This window comes from Heptranchias perlo, chromosome 6, assembly GCF_035084215.1.
Source record: "Heptranchias perlo isolate sHepPer1 chromosome 6, sHepPer1.hap1, whole genome shotgun sequence".
In the NCBI taxonomy this organism is placed as follows: Eukaryota; Metazoa; Chordata; class Chondrichthyes; order Hexanchiformes; family Hexanchidae; genus Heptranchias; species Heptranchias perlo.
In genome coordinates this window covers 85,241,115-85,261,127 of record NC_090330.1, presented here as the reverse complement: position 1 = coordinate 85,261,127, position 20,013 = coordinate 85,241,115, and the positions used below count along the sequence as shown (strand labels likewise).

The 20,013-nt window shown below is 40.4% G+C and overlaps 1 protein-coding gene across 2 annotated transcripts in view; it reads left to right on the top strand.

Moving 5' to 3' along the window:
- gpr180 (G protein-coupled receptor 180) overlaps nt 1-20,013 on the top strand; it is a 106,091-nt gene that overhangs the window by 73,922 nt on the left and 12,156 nt on the right. For both annotated transcript variants that reach the window (XM_067985484.1, XM_067985485.1), the window contains 3 exons: nt 5,354-5,511; nt 8,165-8,356; nt 16,294-16,371. In XM_067985484.1, the coding sequence (XP_067841585.1) occupies nt 5,354-5,511; nt 8,165-8,356; nt 16,294-16,371 (428 nt within the window). The remainder of the gene's footprint in view (nt 1-5,353; nt 5,512-8,164; nt 8,357-16,293; nt 16,372-20,013) is intronic.

Sequence of the window (20,013 nt, the reverse complement as noted above, 5' to 3'; positions counted from 1 at the left end):
AGACACATGGCAGATAAAATTTAATGCAGAGAAGTGTGAAGTGATGGATTTTGGAAGGAAAAATTACGAGAGGCACTATAAACTAAATGGTACAATTTTAAAGGGGATGCAGGAACAGGGAGACCTGGGAGTTCACATACACAAATCTTTGAAGGTGGCAGGACAAGTTGATAAAGCTTTTAAAAAAATCAAGGAAGTTATGCTACAGCTGTAAAAATCACTGGTTAGACCTCAGCTAGTGTATTGTGTCCAATTCTGGGTACCACACTTTAGAAAGGACGTCAAGGCCTTGGAGAGGGTGCAGATGAGATTTACTAGAGTGGTACCAGGGACGAGGGTTTTCAGTTATCTGGAGAGCCTAGAGAAGCTGGGATTGTACTCCTTAGAGCAGAGAAGGTTAAGGGGAGATTTAATAAAAGTGTTCAAAATTATGAGGGGTTTTAATAGAGTAAATAGTGAGAAACTGTATAGACTGGTAGGAGGGTCAGTAACCAGAGGACACAGATTTAAAATAATTGGCCAAAAACCAGGGAGCAGATGAGGAAAGATGTTTTTACGCAGCGAATTATTATGATCTGGAATGCATTGCCCAAAAGGGTGGTGGACGCAGATTCAGTAGTAACTTTCAAAAGGGAATTGAATCTCTACTTAAAAAGGAAATATTTGCAAGGCTTTAGGGAAAGAGTAGGGGAGCTAGCACAAGCACGATGGGCCGAATGGCCTTCTGTGTTGTATGATTCTACCAGCCCTAAATGGCTGCGGCAAATTTCATTTGTATTTTTGGCGTAAATCCAGCGATTTCTTGACACTCATGAGGAGGCTAATGGCAAGCTCCTGTTTTTCGAGGCTACAAATCGTCCAGCAATTTGTGGCTATACACAACTCATGGCCTATCTTTTCCTCACCACAAATTGCTGGGTTTTTACATGCTAATAATGACAGAGGATCACTGTGTCAGGGTTTCTGCACAAAATTTTGCTGACATAGATAACACCCTCTATACTCTTCTCAATCCCCAATGTCATCAGCTGCATCAAAGCATTCGGAACTCTGTCCGGGCAGAATAACTATACAAAAACAGAAGCTATGCCCATAGGCATATAGTATGCCCTAGCCATTATAACTGGTTCAAATGGTGCTTGAAGGCTTAAAATAGCTAGTGGTTAACAAAGCCCTTAAACACTGAAAGCTCTGCCAAGCTAACTTCCTAAGTGTACTCAAGGCTCTTGGGGAAGATTTGACCCAGTAGACATTTCTCCTTATCTTCCTGCTGGGAAGAATAAGTGTGCTCAAAATGAACATCCTATCGGGCTCCTATACCTGTTAAGAACATAAGAAATAGGAGCAGGAGTAGGCCATACAGCCCCTCGAGCCTGCTCCACCATTCAATAAGATCATGGCTAGATTAATCCCTAGGATGAGAGGGTTGTCCTATGAGGAGAGGTTGAGTAGAATGGGCCTATACTCTCTGGAGTTTAGAAGTATGAGAGGTGATCTCATTTAAACATATTAGATTCCGAGGGGGCTTAATAGGGTAGATGCTGAGAGGTTGTTTCCCCTGGCAGTAGAGTCTAGAATTAGGGGGTATGGTTGTAGGATAAGGAGTCGGCCATTTAAGTCCGAGAGGAGGAGGAATTTCTTCACTCAGAGGGTTGTGAATCTTTGGAATTCTCTACCCCAGAGGGTTGTGGATGCTGAGTCGTTGAGTATATTCAAGGCTGAGATAGATTTTTGGACGCTAGGGGAAATCAAGGGATATGGGGATCGGCAGGAAAGTGGAGTTGAGGTTGAAGATCAGCCATGATCTGATTGAATGGCAAAGCAGGCACGAGGGGTCTTATGGCCTACTCCTGCTCCTATTTCTTACATTCTTGTGGCTGATCTTCTACCTCAACTCAACTTTCCTGCCCTATCCCCATATCCCTTGATTCCTTTAGTGTCCAAAAATCTATCGATCTCAACCTTGAATATACTCGACGACTGAGCATCCGCAGCCCTCTGGGGTACAGAATTCCAAAGAATCACAACTCTTTGAGTGGAAAAATTTCTTCAAACGGCTAACCTCTTAGCATGAAACTATGACCCCTAGTTCTAGACTCTCCAGTCGGGGAAACAACCTCTCAGCATCTACCCTATCAATCCCTCTAAGAATTTTTTACGTTTCAATGAGATCACTTCTTCTTCTAAACTCCAGAGAATATAGACCCATTTTACTCTATCTCTCCTCATAGGATAACCCTCTCATCCCAGGAATCAATCTAGTGAACCTTTGTTGCACTGCCTCTTATAGAAGGAGACAAAAACTATACACAGTACTCCAGGTGTAGTCTCACCAGATCCCAACATAATTATGGCAAGTCCTCCTTTTATACTCCAACCCCCTTGCAATAAAGGCTAACATACTATTTGCCTTCCTAATTCCTTACTGTAGCTGCATGTTAACTTTCTGTGATTCGTGTATAAGGATACCCAAATTCCTCTGACCTTCAACATTTCTTAGTCTCTCACCTTTTAAAAAATATTCTGCTTTTCTGTTCTTTCTACCAAAGTGGATAATTTCACATTTCCCCACGATATACTCCATCTGCTACCTTCTTGCCCACTCACTTAACCTGTCTATATCCCCTTGCAGCCTCTTTGCGTCCTCCTCACAGCTTACTTTCGCACCTATCTTTGTATCGTCAGCAAACTTGGATACATTACACTTGGTCCCCTCATCTAAGTCATTGATATAGATTGTAAACAGCTGAGGCCCAAGCACTGATCCTTGTGGCACCCCAATAGTTATGACCTGCCAACCCGAATATGACCCGTTTATTCCTACTCTGTTTCTGTCCATTAACCAATCCTCAATCCATGCTAATAAATTATCCCCAATCCCATGAGCCCAAATCTTGTGTAACAACCTCTTGTGTGGTATCTTATTGAATGCCTTTTGAAAATCCAAAGATACTACATCCACTGGTTCCCCCTTATTTATCCTGCTAGTTACACCCTCAAAAAACTCTGTTCCAGATGTTGCTCATCCAAATCCCCCAAACTTACAAAGACTGACAAACAGATCAAGGAGCTTCATTTCAAAGACCAAGCAATCTCCAATTATCCAATGACAGAAGAGGACTTGCCTTTCCTAATGCTATTAATGGGCAGCACAAGTTCAGATACCAAATTAATGGACCAAAGCAACTACTAGACCATTTCTGGTTTGCTATGAAACAAGAGTGCTGCAATCCCTCCTTATCATACACCTCTCCATGACCAAAGTAGTTCTTTCCCCTTGTATTTTAGCTATTAGTCTGGACTATTTATAGTTATAGAGAAAACTGGGCCAGCACTTCCTTGTCTCCACAGAGCTATCTGCAGCATCATTCTTATGACATAACTTTGCTATCATGGTTCAGCCCTTGGGGTGACTTAAAGTCTTGGCGCAATAACGAGATTGAAAGTTTCTCATAACTCATTGACAACGCAGCCATCAAATTCTTCAATACTCTTCAAACTGAATTCCAGCTCATTCAAGATGACACCTTCTAGTACTTGCACATAAAACACTTTCCAAACTGAGCGTGGTAACATGGTCAAAGTCACAAAGCCACTTTGAAATCTGAACTCATCCCTGATCCATTGCAGCAGCTAGCTAGTACATCAACAGCATCCCCAATGTAGGTTGCATACCAAGTACCCTGGAGCATGGCACACCCTGCCTAAACAGGGTAACTGTCAAAGACCTGATGACACTAAAACCCACCAGGCTCTGACACGGCAGGCAAGAACAGCAGTACTCAGTAGCGCCAATTGCTACTGGAGCCAATCCCAATGGTTATTTACAATCCCAAGCACTCTGTAAAGCTTGCTCACCAGCACAGTGTATGTACTTTGTATATTATACCATGGACAGTGTATACTATAGGTGTAATATATGTCAAGGACCATTTTAATTTTTTAATAAATGAGAAGATAAATCTCAGTTCCTGCATGGTTCAGTCAGTGTTAAAGTTCCCACCATGACTAATAGGGAAGAAATCCAACAATTACATCAGATTAAATAACATTTGTGGATATTTGTGAATATTTGCTGAAAAAAGCTTTCACACCAATGCTTGCAATTGTTGCCATAGCAACTCTTACCTGATCACGGTAATGCCACTTATGTTTTGTTATTTTAAACTCCCTATTTTTCTCACCGAGATTAATACTGTACAATAAATGCCACTATCATTTAGATGTGGCATCATCTTAATAAAAATGATGCCTGAGTAGTTGGCCATCCTCTCTTCCCAAACATAAAAGTAGTACTTCTTTAAATAGTTCATTGATTTTTAAAAAATCAGAAAACAGTTTATAAACAATAACACATTTATAAAAAATAAAATCCTGTCTTTAGGAATCAGAAAAATGTATGCACTTTTGGTGTGATTATACCTGGAATGTAAATGTATACTGAACATATTGAAACTTTTGTCATTTTTGTGTTGCAGCGTACATTTTCAGCACAAATCAGTATAGTATTGTGCTGTAATATGGAATTGCAATTTTAATATTCATTTGTGTCCAAATTGTGGAGTGCCTATGTAAATGAGATTTTTGGTAGAGTCTTGAGCACCCTGTTTACAGTTTTTTGCCACTGTAAAAAGCTCTCTTCATTAAGTTAAAAAGATTGTTCCCTTTTAAGTTAAATCATTTGGAAAGACTCTTCTCTCTCCAGCTCTTATCTCTTGATGCTCTTTCAATGTGGATAATAATGAGAAAAAGTTGGGGACTTTATACTCCATCTCTCAACTCGTGCTAGCAGATTGTCATTATCACCGCTATTTTTAATTTTCACTTCTCACTAGATTTTTTAAAATTTGTTCATGGGATGTGGGTGTCGCTGGCAAGGCCAGCATTTATTGCCCATCCCTAATTGCCCTTATGAAGGTGGTGGTGAGCTGCCTTCTTGAACCGCTGCAGTCTGTGTGGTGAAGGTTCTCCCACAGTGCTTGGATCATTTTTTTATAATCTGGTGTTATACTCGGTATAGTGATACAATGTCATATATATTCAATAGCTCATTATAGATTTAAGGGGAAAACATGTTTAATGCTATAAAACAGAACCAAAACAAATTTTCAGTATCATAATATATGATGTACATTAGAAAGTAACATTTTTTCCTCTTTTCCTCTTTGCTTGTTTTAGACATTGAATTTATTTTTTAATATTTTATATCCTTGCTTTTCAATTTTGATGAAATAGATTTTTACAACCCATTTCCAACTTTGGACTCTGAAATTCCTCATTTCAGTTAAAATAGACAGAAAGTACATATAACCTTGAAATAACAGATCTATTGATGCTTTCTTTTCCTTAACAGTGTGTGACATGGTCTCCCAGATTCAGATGCTCTATATGCTCCTGAGTTTATGTATGGGATGGACTCTGGGTAGAATGGGAAGAACTCAGAGTAGGCTCCTGCAGTGGGACACAACCCCAACATCTACTGCCATAGCGGTTGCAGCTGTTATTACTCAGGTCAGTTGAGTTGTTACCAACACATAAAGGAGAATTTCAAATATTAATGTAATACCCTCTGTCCTAAATTTTAAAAATGTAATGATGTATTAAATAAAAATGAAATGTGGGCGACATTGAGACTGTATTTAACCAATATTGTGTGCATATTTGATACTGGCACATTTATGTTGACTGGAGGCTTTTTCGTAAATTGATTAGTAGTGTCAACGAGAATATTTTTTGATGATTTATAATGCAGATCTAGACAGGTTATGCTTTATTGCTATGGGAAGAGGCTCGAAGAGCATTTCACGTTTTGTGTTAGATATGACGAACATTCAAGAATTCAGCTTTAAATATCTAAAGATGAATTTTAAAGATGGACCAAAGTTCGGCTTTGAATTCAAAAAGTAAACTCAGAGCAAAATTCTGAATGTTAATCCCATAGTGCAGTGTTGCTCATGACTCAGCTTTTGGAGAACCGCTGATGCCCTATCAAATGCAGAATTAGGTTTCAGGATTTAGCTTTGAATGGCCAAGTCAAATATCTCAGACTTCTGATAATCCAAGTTTAGTGACCAGAAAATCAAAATAATCAACAAAGCCCAAACTTCAGATTAACACACAACTTCAGACTATTTGAACCTTATCTGAAATTGACTTCCAGATACTCTTCGAGTGTAGGGGCATTCCATTCTGTATATATCTTATTCCACTATTTTAGAGATGTAACTACCAAATCATAACAGTTGTTCTGAGGGAATTTTATTTTCTCTAGATCTCTTCACTTTGCTACTTCTTTCCCTGTTTTCAAAAACCTTCTCAAATCCCTTTTCTTTGACTGTGTCTTTGCTCCAGCATCCGTGCTGCCTTCTTTTCTCTCCTCTGCTTGGCCTCTGTTTTCCTTCCTCAGTGTAAAGAAGTTCTTTTGTGAAGAACACTGTAGGAAAATAAGCTGGACGTTCTTGTGTGACTTTTCCCATTGGTGGACAGTATCAACAACAGCTTGCATCTATATAGTGCTCATCATCTAGGACAACAAGCATCTTACTTTACAGGGGGAAGAGGAGGACAATGAGCAGAAGACGGAAAGAGGAGGATGAGCATACTTCTGGGGACCAAAAGTATGCTCATAGAGATAGGTTTTTGAAGGAAGCAGAACGGTGGTTTAGGTCATAGGCTTTCAAATTGGGTCCCCTGATCCTAAGTAGTCAGAAAGGTCATCAGATTTCTGTAGTTTTCTGTACTTGGTGATTTACTAGACTATTATTTCTGTTGCTGTATGTTACAAATTCTGCAATGGTAATCTTGTTTCTTTTTGTGCGGCTGACAGAGGGCCCCCATAAGTGTGTTGTTATTTTCAGGGGATCCTCCATACAGAAAAGTTTGAAAATCACTGACTTAAGGAGTAGAGATGTAATGAGTGCAAGATTGGCTTTTGGAATGGAAGAAGCGGGGGATGAACAGTAATCTGAAGTCAGAGGAGTGGAGAGTACAGCTGGACAAGATTACTGAAATAGGTTAGAGTGAGACTGTGGAGGGATTTGAAAACTAAGACAAAAACTTTGAAACCAATGGGCTGGGGGACAGGGAGCCAGAGGAGTTTGGCAAGGGATAATGGGTGTGCAGGATTTTGTGTGAGAGGACTCAGGCCATAGAGTTCTGGATTAGAACTGAAGGATGGCAGGCTGGCAAAACGAGCATTCAAGAAATCAATTTTAGAGGCGATAAAGGCATGGATTAGGATTTAAGAGGCAAATGGAGTGATCGGAGCACAAATGGGTAATGTTCTGGCAATGGAAGAAAGCAGTCTTGAGGGCTAACTGGATGTGTAGTAAATAGTTCAGCTTATCATTGAACAGGATGCCAAGGTTACACATCACCTGATTCAGTTTGAGTCAGCACCCAGGGGGATTGATGGAGTTGGGGCTAGAGGCATATAGCTGCTGGTGGTGGTAGTCTACTGAATTTATTGCAGGATTTGCCAAAGGATGTGCTGCAAAGAATGCTTTCCCCTCAGTATTGCTGTGTGCAAAAGCGATTGCCATTTTCTTTAAAAGCTGAGAACAACAGATATTTCTGTGGGCAGAAACAAGTTAGTGTTAATTTCTACTTTTTTGAAATTATTTTTTAACTTTGGATGTTATGCATAGATGGAATCCTGTCTTGTTGAAGGCAAGACTCTAGGTAATAATCATTGCTTCCTCAAGGCCAAAACACTTATTTTTCAGCTTCTATATGGCAAACTGTTTGCCAGCAGTCGTTATGTAAAATAATTTTGAACAGCAGGTTAGTACCACTGGTAAATCTGACTTCTTCCGAGTACCAGCAAAAACTCTTCACAAGGGAGAAATATAAAATCTGGCCATAGTACAAATTTACTGTTACTGCTGATGGTGAAATTGCACCAGATTTAAATGGAAGTTTCCATTGGCAAAGACCAATGCCCAACTGTATATTTAGTTCCTTTTTTATGATTCTGTTTCCATTGGTTTGATGTGATAACCTCATCTTGGCATAACCATAACCATACAACAATACTAAAGTTATTTTTGTATCACTGCAACAGGACGTATGCGATTCAGAGATAAAGTACTTGTTTTTCTTTAATACTGTGTTAATATTTTCAGTAAAGATCTCTTCCATTGTTGCCTCTGCCTCATTTTTACAGGGAATTTTATTGCTTTGGGAACAGTTTGCAGATACGGATCACCACAGCTACCATGCACACCATAGCGTGGCAGCTCTGCTACTCATTGTTTTAAGGGTGTGTCTGGCCCTGCTCTTAGCCTCTGGTCTTTACCAGATCATTACCGTGGAAAGAAGTGCACTGAAGAGAGATTTCTATATCAGCTTTGCTAAGGTAAGTATGAGCTTTTATGATCAGCAGCGAAGTTAAGTTGTTAACCTCATATTCCATTTAAATTAAAAGATAGTTAGAAGATTCATCATAGAATCATGGAAAGTTACGGCACAGAAGGAGGCCATTCGGCCCATCATGTCCGTGCTGGCCGAAAAAGAGCTATCCAGCTTAATCTCACTTTCCAGCATGTGGTCCGTAGCCCTCTAGGTGATGGCACTTCAAGTGCACATCCAAGTACTTCTTAAGTGAGTTGAGGGTTTCTACCTCTACCACGCTTTCAGGCAGTGAGTTCCAGCCCCCACCACCCCCTGGGTGAAAACATTTCTCCTCAGCTCCCCCCTAATCCTTCTACCAATTACTTTAAATCTATGCCCCATGTCACTGACCCCTTTGCTAAGGGAAATAGGTCCTCTCTATCCACTCTATCTAATCCCGTCATAATTTTATATACCTCAATTAAATCTCCCCTCAGCCTCCTTTGTTCCAAAGAAAACAACCCCAGCCTATCCAATCGTTTCTCATAGCTAAAATTCTCCAGGCCTGGCAACATCCTCGTAAATTTCCTTTGTACCCTCTCTAGTGCAATCACATCTTTTCTGTAATGTGGTGACCAGAACTGTATGCAGTACTCAAGCTGTGGCCTAACCAATGTTTTATACGGTTCTAGCATAACCTCCCTGCTCTTATATGCTATGCCTCGGCTAATATAGAAAGTATCCTGTATGCCTTTTTAACCACCTTATTTACCTGTCTTGCTACTTTCTGGGATCTGTGGACATGCACTTCAAGGTCCCTTTGTTCCTCTACACCTCTCAGTATCCTCTCATTTATTGTACTCCCTTGCCTTGTATGCCCTCCTCAAATGCGTTACCTCACACTTCTCTGGGTTGAATTCCATTTGCCACTTTTCTGCCCACCTGACCAGTCCATCGATATCTTCCTGCAGTCTACAGCTCTCCTCCTCACTATCAACCAAACGGCCAATTTTTGTATCATCTGCAAACTTCTTGATCAAGCTCCTCACATTCAAGTCCAAATCATTAATATATACCACAAAAAGCAAGGGACCTAGTACTGAGCCTTGCGGGACCCCACTGGATACAGCCTTCCAGTCGCAAAAATACGCATCAGCCATTATCCTTTGCTTCCTGCCACTGAGCCAATTTTGGATCCAACTAGCCACTTTCTCTTGGATCCCATGGGCTTTTACTTTTTTGACCAGTCAAAAGCCTTGCTAAAGCTAAAATCCATGTACACTACATCAAACGTGTTACCCTCATCAACCCTCCTTGTTACTTGCTCAAAAAATTCAAGCAAGTTAGTCAGACACGATCTTCCCTTAACAAATCTATGCTGACTCTCCTTGTTTAACCCGTGCCTTTCTAAATGATGATTTATGCTATCCCTCAGAATCGTTTCCAATAATTTGCCCACCACCGAGGTTAGACTGACTGGTATATAATTACTCAGTCTATCTCTTTGTCCCTTTTTAAACAACAGTACAACGTTAGCAGTCCTCCAATCCTCTGGCACCATGCCTGTAGCCAGGGAGGATTGGAAAATGATGGGCAGAGCCTCCACTATTTCGTCCCTTGCTTCTCTTAGCAGCCTGGGAAAAATTTCATCCGGAACTGGGGATTTATCTACTTTCAAAGTATATTTGAAAGTGCTGTGCCCACATTGCTCCTCTCCTAACTGACACTGTCTCATGCATAGCTCCCTCGTACTGCCATTATCAGGGAGGCAAAAGTACCATCTCAGGCTCCTCTGCTTAAAAATATGTTGGGTTGATGTTAAGGATGATTACTGTCCAATCACTGATTTAAGCAATGTTATACAAGTAAATAAGGAACAGTAAATAAAGTATGTATTGAATTAATCTAAAATCATCGTTAATGTTTTCCTCACAGGTACAATGATTTATTTCCATTTTATTTCATTTTATTTAAGTTTATGTATTGACACAGGGATATGAATACTTAAATGGCATTCAGGAGAACTTTTTTAGCTGGTAAGTAGCAAGCTCAACAAGAGGGGGGCAGTTCTCGATTTAGTTTTAGGGAATGAAGCTGGGCAGGTGGAAGGAGTATCAGTGGGAGAGCATTTTGGTGGTAGTGATCATAATTCAGTTAGATTTAGCATAGTTATGGAAAAGAACAGAGATAGAACAGGAATAAATGCTCTAAATTACTAAGCTGAGAAGTGATTCAGCAAAAATGGACTGGAAACAGCTACTTGAAGGTAAATCAGTGTCAGAGCAGTGGGAGGCATTCAAGGGGTTCAGAGTAAACATGTTCCCACAAAGAAAAAGGGTGGGACTGTCAAATCTAGAGCCCCCGGATGACAAGGAGCATACAGGGTAAGATAAGGTTAAAAAGGGAATCTTATGTCAGACACCAAGAGCTCAATACTGCAGAAAGCCTAGAGGAGTATAGTAAGTGCAGGGGTGAAATTAGAAAGGAAATTAGGAAAGCAAAGAGAGGGCATGAAAAAATACTGGCAAGTAAAATTAAGGAAAACCCCAAAATGTTTTATAAATACATAAAGAGCAAGAGGATAACTAAGGAAAGAGTAGGGCCTATTAGAGAACAAAAAGGTAACCTATGGATGGAGGCGGAAGATGTGGGTATGGTTCGTAATGAATATTTTGCGTCTGACTTCACATAAGAGGGGAACGATGCAGAGATTGTAGTTAAGGAGGAGGGGTGTGAAATATTGGATGGGACAAACGTAGTGAGAGGAGAAGTAGTAAGGGGTTTAGCATCTTTGAAAGTAGATAGGCCCTACTCTTTCCTTAGTTATCCTCTTGCTCTTTATGTATTTATAAAACATTTTGGGGTTTTCCTTAATTTTACTTGCCAGTATTTTTTCATGCCCTCTCTTTGCTTTCCTAATTTCCTTTCTAATTTCACCCCTGCACTTTCTATACTCCTCTAGGCTTTCTGCAGTATTGAGCTCTTGGTATCTGACATAAGATTCCCTTTTTTGCCTTATCTTACCCTGTATGCTCCTTGTCATCCAGGGGGCTCTAGATTTGACAGTCCCACCCTTTTTCTTGGTGGGAACATGTTTACTCTGAACCCCTTGAATGCCTCCCACTGCTCTGACACTGATTTACCTTCAAGTAGCTGTTTCCAGTCCACTTTTGCTAAATCACTTCTCGGCTTAGTAATTTAGAGCATTTATTCCTGTTCTATCTCTGTTCTTTTCCATAACTATGCTAAATCTAACTGAATTATGATCACTACCACCAAAATGCTCTCCCACTGATACTCCTTCCACCTGCCCAGCTTCATTCCCTAAAACTAAATCGAGAACTGCCCCCATCTTGTTGAGCTTGCTACTTACCGGCTAAAAAAGTTCTCCTGAATGCCATTTAAGTATTCATATCCCTGTGTCAATACATAAACTTAAATAAAATGGAACTAAATCATTGTACCTGTGAGGAAAACATTAATGATGATTTTAGATTAATTCAATACATACTTTATTTACTGTTCCTTATTTACTTGTATAACATTGCTTAAATCAGTGATTGGACAGTAATCATCCCAACATATTTTTAAGCAGAGGAGCCTGAGATGGTACTTTTGCCTCCCTGATAATGGCAGTACTAGGGAGCTATGCATGAGACAGTGTCAGTTAGGAGAGGAGCAATGTGGGCACAGCACTTTCAAATATAGGGCATCCTTAAGAACATGGAATACTACCCATAATTACCAACGATGTAACGTCACAGGGCAGAGGCTAAGTCCATCTCTATAAGGAGGAATGCAAAATCAGAACATGAGACACTCGCATGTACAGAGCCCTCATGTTGGTCTCCTGGTTGAAGGTAATGAGATAAAATTTTGGAGACTCTGTTACCAGTCGAAATCTAACTTGATGGTAGTATGCATCAGAAAATCAGGTTTGTATGTCGGCTTGTGTGTTTCGCAGTGCTCCTATTTTTCCAGTCATTTCCCATCAAGGAAAAGTGCATGCTGCTGGTGGATTCTGTCAAAATTTTATGCCAATGTCTACTGAAGGAAGGCAATAGAAAAGGAATGAAAGAGGGAAAGTGGGGAGGGGAGTGGGTAAGGTGACTCTACCTCTGTGTAGATATGACATTTGAATATCTGTAAAATGCTATTCAGAGCTTGGTGCATATCCAATCCTAAAACCAACTAAAAATTTTTAAAAATTGCTCACAATGTGCTAAAAAGATACACAACATGAAGGATAAACATCAATAATAGTTCTACCATCTATACTTGGTTTTCTGAAGCTACTAGGTTGGTTCAGTTATGTGATTTTCTTAATTTATCTTAATGCTGCAATTTGTTTGCAGCTTTAAAAATACAACATTGGCTTTTCATAATTTGAAAGATAACTTAAAATTTAATTGCAAATAAAGTGCAATAAATCTTAACCAATGATCCCCTGTCCCAACCATGTAACAGAAATTTATAAAAGTAATGCCATCTCTGGCCATTCTGAAAGGGGAATGTTTGATTTGATGCCCACAGAAGAGTCCAAAGGTTAAAACAATAATAGCTTGAGGCTGTATAAAACACTAGTTAGGCCACAGCTTGAGTACTGGTCACCACATTACAGAAAAGATTTGATTGCACTAGAGAGGGTACAGAGGAGATTTACGAGGATGTTGCCAGGACTGGAGAATTTTAGCTATGAAGAAAGTTTGGATAGGCTGGTGTTGTTTTCTTTGGATTCACATTAGACGAGACTGAGGAGTGATTTAATTGAGATATATAAAATTATGAGGGGCCTAGATAAAGTGGACAGGAAGGACCTATTTCCCTTAGCAGAGAGGTCAATAACCAGGGGGCATAGATTTAAAGTAATTGGTAGAAGGATTAGAGGGGAGCTGAGGAAATTGTTTTTCACCCAGAGGGTGGTAAGGGTCTGGAACTCACTGTGTGAAAGGGTGGTTGAGGCAGAAACTCTCATCACATTTAATAAGTACTTGGATATTCACTTGAAGTGCCATAACCTACCGGGCTACGGACCAAGCGCTGGAAAGTGGGACTAGGCTAGGTAGCTCTTTTTCGACCGAAACAGTCACGATGGGCTGAATGGCTTCCTTCTGTGCCTTAAATTTTTCTATGTTTCTATGAGGCATCCAGTTGTAAACAATGAACAAAATTAATTTACCCCTGGCAGGCATAGATCAGTTTGGCCAAATGCCATGATTCTGTGCTGTAGATTCTACGTAATTCTATGTAATATGTCTCTTGCATAGTTGTTGCAAGATTGAGTGTTGTTGCATGATTAACTTTATAGAAAGACAGTTGATTAGTTAAGTGTTAGAAGATTGTGATTTTTCACATTATTTGCCGAATGCTCTGAATAAAATGGTGCGATTAATTTTGGACTGCTGTAACAAAGAGTTGACACCAATGTGCTGGGCCAAGTGGTCTCCTTCTAAGAACATAAGAAATAGGAGCAGGAGCAGGCCATACGGCCCCTTGAGCCTGCTCCGCCATTCAATAAGATTATGGCTGATCTTCTACTTCAACTCCACTTTCCCGCCCTATCCTCATATCCCTTGATTCCCTTAGTGTCCAAAAATCTATCGATCTCCATCTTGAATATACTCAGTGACTGAACATCCACAGCCCTCTGGGGTAGAGAATTCCAAAGATTCACAACACTCTGAGTGAAGAAATTTTTCCTCATCTCAGTCCTAAATGACAGATCCCTTATATTGAAAATATGACCTTTAGTTCTAGACTCTCCAGCTAGCGAAAACAGCCTCTCAGTATCTACCCTATCAAGCCCTCTGAGAATTTTATGTGTTTCAATGAGATCACCCCTCATTCTTCTAAACTCTAGAGAATATAGGCCCATTCTACTCAATCTCTCCTCATAGGACAAAGCTCTCATCCCAGGAATCAATCTAGTGAACCTTTGTTGCACCCCCATTAAGACAAGTATATCCTTCCTTAGGTAAGGAGACCAAAACTGTATACAATACTCCAGGTGTGGTCTCACCAGAGCCCTATATAATTGCAGATAGATCTCCTTACTCTTATACTCCAACCCCCTTGCAATAAAGGCTAGCCTTCCTAATTGCTTGCTATACCTGTATGTTAACTTTCAGTGATTCATGTACAAGGACACCTAAATCCCTCTAACTACCAACATTTCTTAGTCTCTCACCTTTTAAAAATTATTCTGCTCTTCTATTCTTCCTACCAAAGTGGATAATTTCACATTTCCCCACACCATACTCTATCTGCTACTGTCTCGCCCACTCACTTAACCTGTCTAAATCCCTTTGCAGCCTCTTTGCTTCCTCCTCACAGCTTACATTCCCACCTAGCTTTATATTGTTGATACATTACACTTCATCCCCTCATCTAAGTCATTGATATAGATTGTAAACAGCTGAGGCCTACTAGTTACAACCTGCCAAACCGAAAATGACCCATTTATTCCTACTCTCTGTTTTCTGTCCGTTAACTATTCCTCAATCCATGCTAATATAGTACCCCCAATCCCATGAGTCTTAATCTTGTGTAACAACCTCTTGTGTGGCACCTTATTGAATGCCTTTTGAAAATCCAAATATACTACATTCATTGGTTCTCCTTTATCTACCCTTCTATGCTGTAAACTTCTAACAGTTTTATTTGAAAATCACAAGCTTTCGGAGATTGTGAAAGCTTGTGATTTTCAAATGAAACTGTTGGACTATAACCTGGTGTTGTAAGATTCCTTACATTTGTCCACCCCAGTCCATCACCGGCATCTCCACATCATGTAAACTTCTATATTATTCTTAAAAAGGTCAGTGGTTGTAAAAAAAACACTTGATTTTGGCAATAAAATCAAATAAATGTAGAGAATTATTTTTCTATATATCTTTTCAGTAAAAATTTATAGTCCCTGATGGATTGAAACATAGATGGTAGAAAAGTGACACTTGTTCGACTCGTAAAGAATCATAGAATGTTACAGCACTGAAACAGGCTACTCTTTCCATCAAGTTTGCACCAGTGTTTCTGTCCACGCAGACCTCCTAGTCTGCTGCTTTCTCCCCATAACCTTTGATATTCCTCTTTTTCAAACATTTATTCATCTCTTTCAAATTTCACAATTTGTTTCCTTCAGATCATAAATCAATTGTGTTCCAAAATACTTTATCAACATCTTTACAGCAGTTTTATTTTGCTGCTAAGGCTTTTACATTGGCATTTGTCTAGTAGGCCCACCAAGAACAGGGACTGTGATTCTGCTGTTAGGATACGAGCCAGATTTTACATTGTAAACACAGGGAACCAGCACATGGATGTTGGGCTCCCAGTGAAAAAGCACGACAGGACAATGACATTAAACTGAAGCAGCATCCTGCAAATGCAAAGCCCTGCACTCCCTCTTTTACTGTACCTGTCCGCTGTGGTCCCTGTTGCAAGGCCAATAGGAAGGGGGCAAAAAACAGCAAGTACCCGACACAGTCCAAGTCACAGAGTCCCTTTAAATTATAACATGCAGTGACAGCGATGGTACCTTGCACAAAGCATTGACAGCATGCTACCATATAAAAGAGATCAAAGTCAGAGACCAACATTTCCCAGACCCCAAATCTATTACCTGTTATTTTTTTTAGTCAGATCAAACCTAAATGAATTTGTTCAGACTGTTTAATTACAACCGCACAAAAATAATTTCTGATTTAGTAAAAAGAAAGAAAAATAAAATATAAATCTTCACTCTCCTCAAAGTGTTTAAAATAACAATTCAAATATTCACAAGGAAATTTCTATGGTTTTCCTATGATTTACATTAACGTTGTAACCAGAACTAGTAGTTTTTCAGTGTATATTGGTCATAAAGCAATAACTCTTGGCTTTAAAGTATATTGTTGGTGGGTCTTTTGACGTCTTTGATGAACTGCCACTCAACACTCAACCTCTTTCTTTTCTCTGTATTAGGGCTGCATCCTTTGGTTTCTCTGCCATCCAGTACTTGTAGCTGTCTCTATGGTGTTTGCTGAATACCAGCGTGAGAAGGTATGTATTTGAACAAATAGGTGACTTGAAATTCACATTGCTGGCAGAATGCAGCTTAGTTCTTTTTAAAAATCAACAGAATTACACAGTTACAAAAGTTTTATTGGAGTTTTATTTAAAATATTGCGGCCAGATTTTAACAGTAACATAATGCAATGTCTAAGGCTCTGTAATTAAATTCCCTTTTACAAAACTTCATTTGGGATCCCCTGAGGCTTCAATTGGTATAGGCAGTGTGCAGTTGAATAAAAAGGATCAGAAGGTCTCAAGCTAAATTCCCAGTTGGTGCTGAGTTAGCTGTCCTTAGTTGGGATGGCACTACAATCAGTGTCAGTGTTCCTGTGCTTGGAAAAGAAAAATTAGTCAGGGTTCCTGGCTCATTTTCCCAGTGATCTAAACGGTTTCGCCCCTGGACATTGTATGTGTGACACTTGATTAAGACAGGATTGGAATTGACTATGATGCCCCTCCAGCTGGAAGAATGGTCACTTGGTCAAGGAAGGCCAGTCAAGGCCCGTGGAACCATATCCCAGCAAGATAGCAGGAGAGAAAAATGGCAAAAAAAAAACATTTTTACATTAGACTGATATTTACCATAGAACCATAGAAAAGATACAGCAAAGAAGGGGGCCATTCGGCCCATCGTGTCCGCGCCAGCTCGAAGAACAACCAGGTGCCCATTCTAATCCCACCTTCCAGCACCCGGTCCGTAGCCCTGCAGCTTACAGCACTTTAGGTGCAGGTCCAGGTACTTTTTACAAGAGTTGAGGGTCCCTGCCTCTACCACCAATGAGGGCAGTGAATTCCATGCACCCACCACCCTCTGGGTAAAAAAGTTTTTCCTCGTGTCCCCTCCAATCCTTCCGCCAATCAGCTTAAATCTATGTCCTCTAGTTCTTGAACTCTCCGCTAGGGGAAACAGGTACTTCCAGTGTACTCTATCTGGGCCCCTCATAATTTTGTACACCTCAATCAAGTCACCCCTCAGCCTCCTCTGTTCCAAGGAAAACAACCCCAGCCTATCCAATCTCTCCTCGTAGCTACAATTTTCAAGCCCTGGCAACATCTTCTCTGCACTCTCTCCAGAGCAATTACGTCCTTCCTGTAATGTGGTGACCAGAACTGCGCACAATACTCCAGCTGTGGCCTTACCAGTGTTTTATACAGTTCCATCATTACATCCCTGCTTTTGTATTCTCTACTTCGGCTAATAACGGAGAGCATTCAATATGCCTTCTTCACAACCTTATCTACCTGTACTGCCACCTTTTAAGGACCTGTGCACATGCACTCCAAAGTCTCTTACTTCCTCTACCCCTCTCAATACATTCCCGTTTACTGCACATTCCCTTTTACTGTTTGCCCTCCCTAAGTGCACTTCTCCGGGTTGAAGTCCATTTGCCACTTTTCCACCCACTCCACATTGATATCTTCTTGGAGTCTACAGCTATCCTCTTCACTACCAACTACACGGCCAATTTTTGTGTCGTCTGCAAATTTGCCAATCATGCCCCCTACATTCAAGTCCAAATCATTAATATATACCACAAACAGCAACACTGAGCCCTGTGGCACACCACTCTAAATGGATTTCCATTCGCAAAGACATCCATCGACTTTTACCCTTTTTCCTGTTACTGAGCCAATTTTGGATCCAATTCACCACATTTCCCTGTATCCCATGGGCTTTTACCTTTCTGACCATGTGGGACCTTGTCAAATGCCTTACTAACATCCATGTAGACAACATCCACTGCACTACCCCCATCAATCCTCCTTGTCACTTCCTCAAAGAATTCAATCAGATTTGTAAGGCATGACCTTCCCTGAACAAATCCATGCTGACTATCCCTGATTAAACCATGCCTTTCCAAGTGACAGCTTATCCTATCTCTCAGTATTGATTCTAATAGTTTGCCCACCACCGAGGTAAGACTGACGGCTTGTAACTCGTACGCTTTTTAAACAATAGTACTACGTTTGCAGTCTTCCAGTCCTCCGGTACTTCCCCTGTATCTAGTGAGGATTGGAAAATGATCCTCAGAGCATCCGCTATTTCCACCCTGGCTTCCTTCAATAGCCTAGATGCCCGAATTGGTAGTAGAGGCAGGGACCCTCAACTCTTTTTAAAAAGTACCTGGACCTGCACCTAAAGTGTTGTAAGCTGCAAGGCTACGGACCGGGCGCTGGAAGGTGGGATTAGAATGGGCACCTGGTTGTTCTTCGAGCCGGCGCGGACACAATGGGCCGAATGGCCCCCTTCTGTGCTGTATCTTTTCTATGGTTCTATTCTATGGAAACAATCCATCCGGCCCTGGTGACTTATCAACTTTCAAGAATTCCAGTCCCTCTGGTACTTCCTCTCTCGTTATGTTTACCTTATCCAATATTTCACACACCTCCTCTTTAACTACTACGTCCGGATCATCTCTTTCCTTTGTGAATACAGAGACAAAATATTCATTTAAAACCCTACCCACATCCTCTGCTTCTACACACAAGTTACCCTTATCATCCCTGATAGATCCTGCCTTTTCCTTTGCTATCCTCTTGTTCTTAATGTACTGATAAAACACCTTTGGGTTTTCTTTAATCTTACCAGCTAATATTTTTTCATGCCCTCTCTTTGCTCTCCTTATTTCCTTTTTTATGTCATCCCTGTACTTTCTATACTAGAAGTGCATCCCCTCTTGTTGGGCTTGTCGTGTACTGGCTAAAAAAGTTCTCCTGGACACCGATCAAGAATTTTGCGCCCTCTGTGCCCCTCACACTGTTTGAATCCCAGTTGATATTAGGGTAGTTGAAGTCCCCTACTATTATTGCCCTCTTATTTTTGCACTCAGAAATTTGCCTACATATTTGTTCTTCTATCTCCCTTTCACTATTCGGGGGTCTATAGTACACTCCTGGTAGTGTGACTGCCCCTTTTTTATTTCTTAGCTCAACCCATATGCCTCGATTGATGATCCATTTAGCATATCATCCCTTCTCACAACTGTAATTGATTCTTTTACATTGTTGCCAATTTCAGCTATAAACTAAACCGACAGTTATACTATTATCTTCACTTTGAACGGATGCTCAGAGATTCTATAGGGACTAAATGGCACAGTGGGTTAGAACACTTTTGTGTTCACCTCTGGGGCCTAAGTTGAAATCCAGCCCAGCCAGATGGAACACGTTTCCTGCCTTAATAGTTGGTAAAGGCCCAAAAAGTGAAAACATTTGAGCAGATCTCAGTTCAGATCTCATTGTGGACATAGATCTATAGCACAAAATTTTCCATTCTTTAGCTGTTCCACACATAGAAACAATAAAAGTAGTTGGTTTAGGAAATGCAGATTGTTACATGGTGTGCAGTTAGGGTTATTCTTTTAAGTATTTTTGCAGGACAGCCTAGAGTGAATCTAGCCCATGTTTCCACTTCCCCAAAAATAAATGCACTTTATAGATTCTGGTATTTCTGTCCTATATATCTTTTAATTTGTATTGAGTGAGCACAAGGCCTGACTAATGGAGGAAGTAGGATAGTTCTCTCAGATAGCTTGCAGCTGAAATCATACTAAATGTAGGCAGCTAAAGTTACAGTAAACATCTAGCCCAGGTTGGTGAATGTGGCTAAATTGTGTTTCTCTTCTCCAT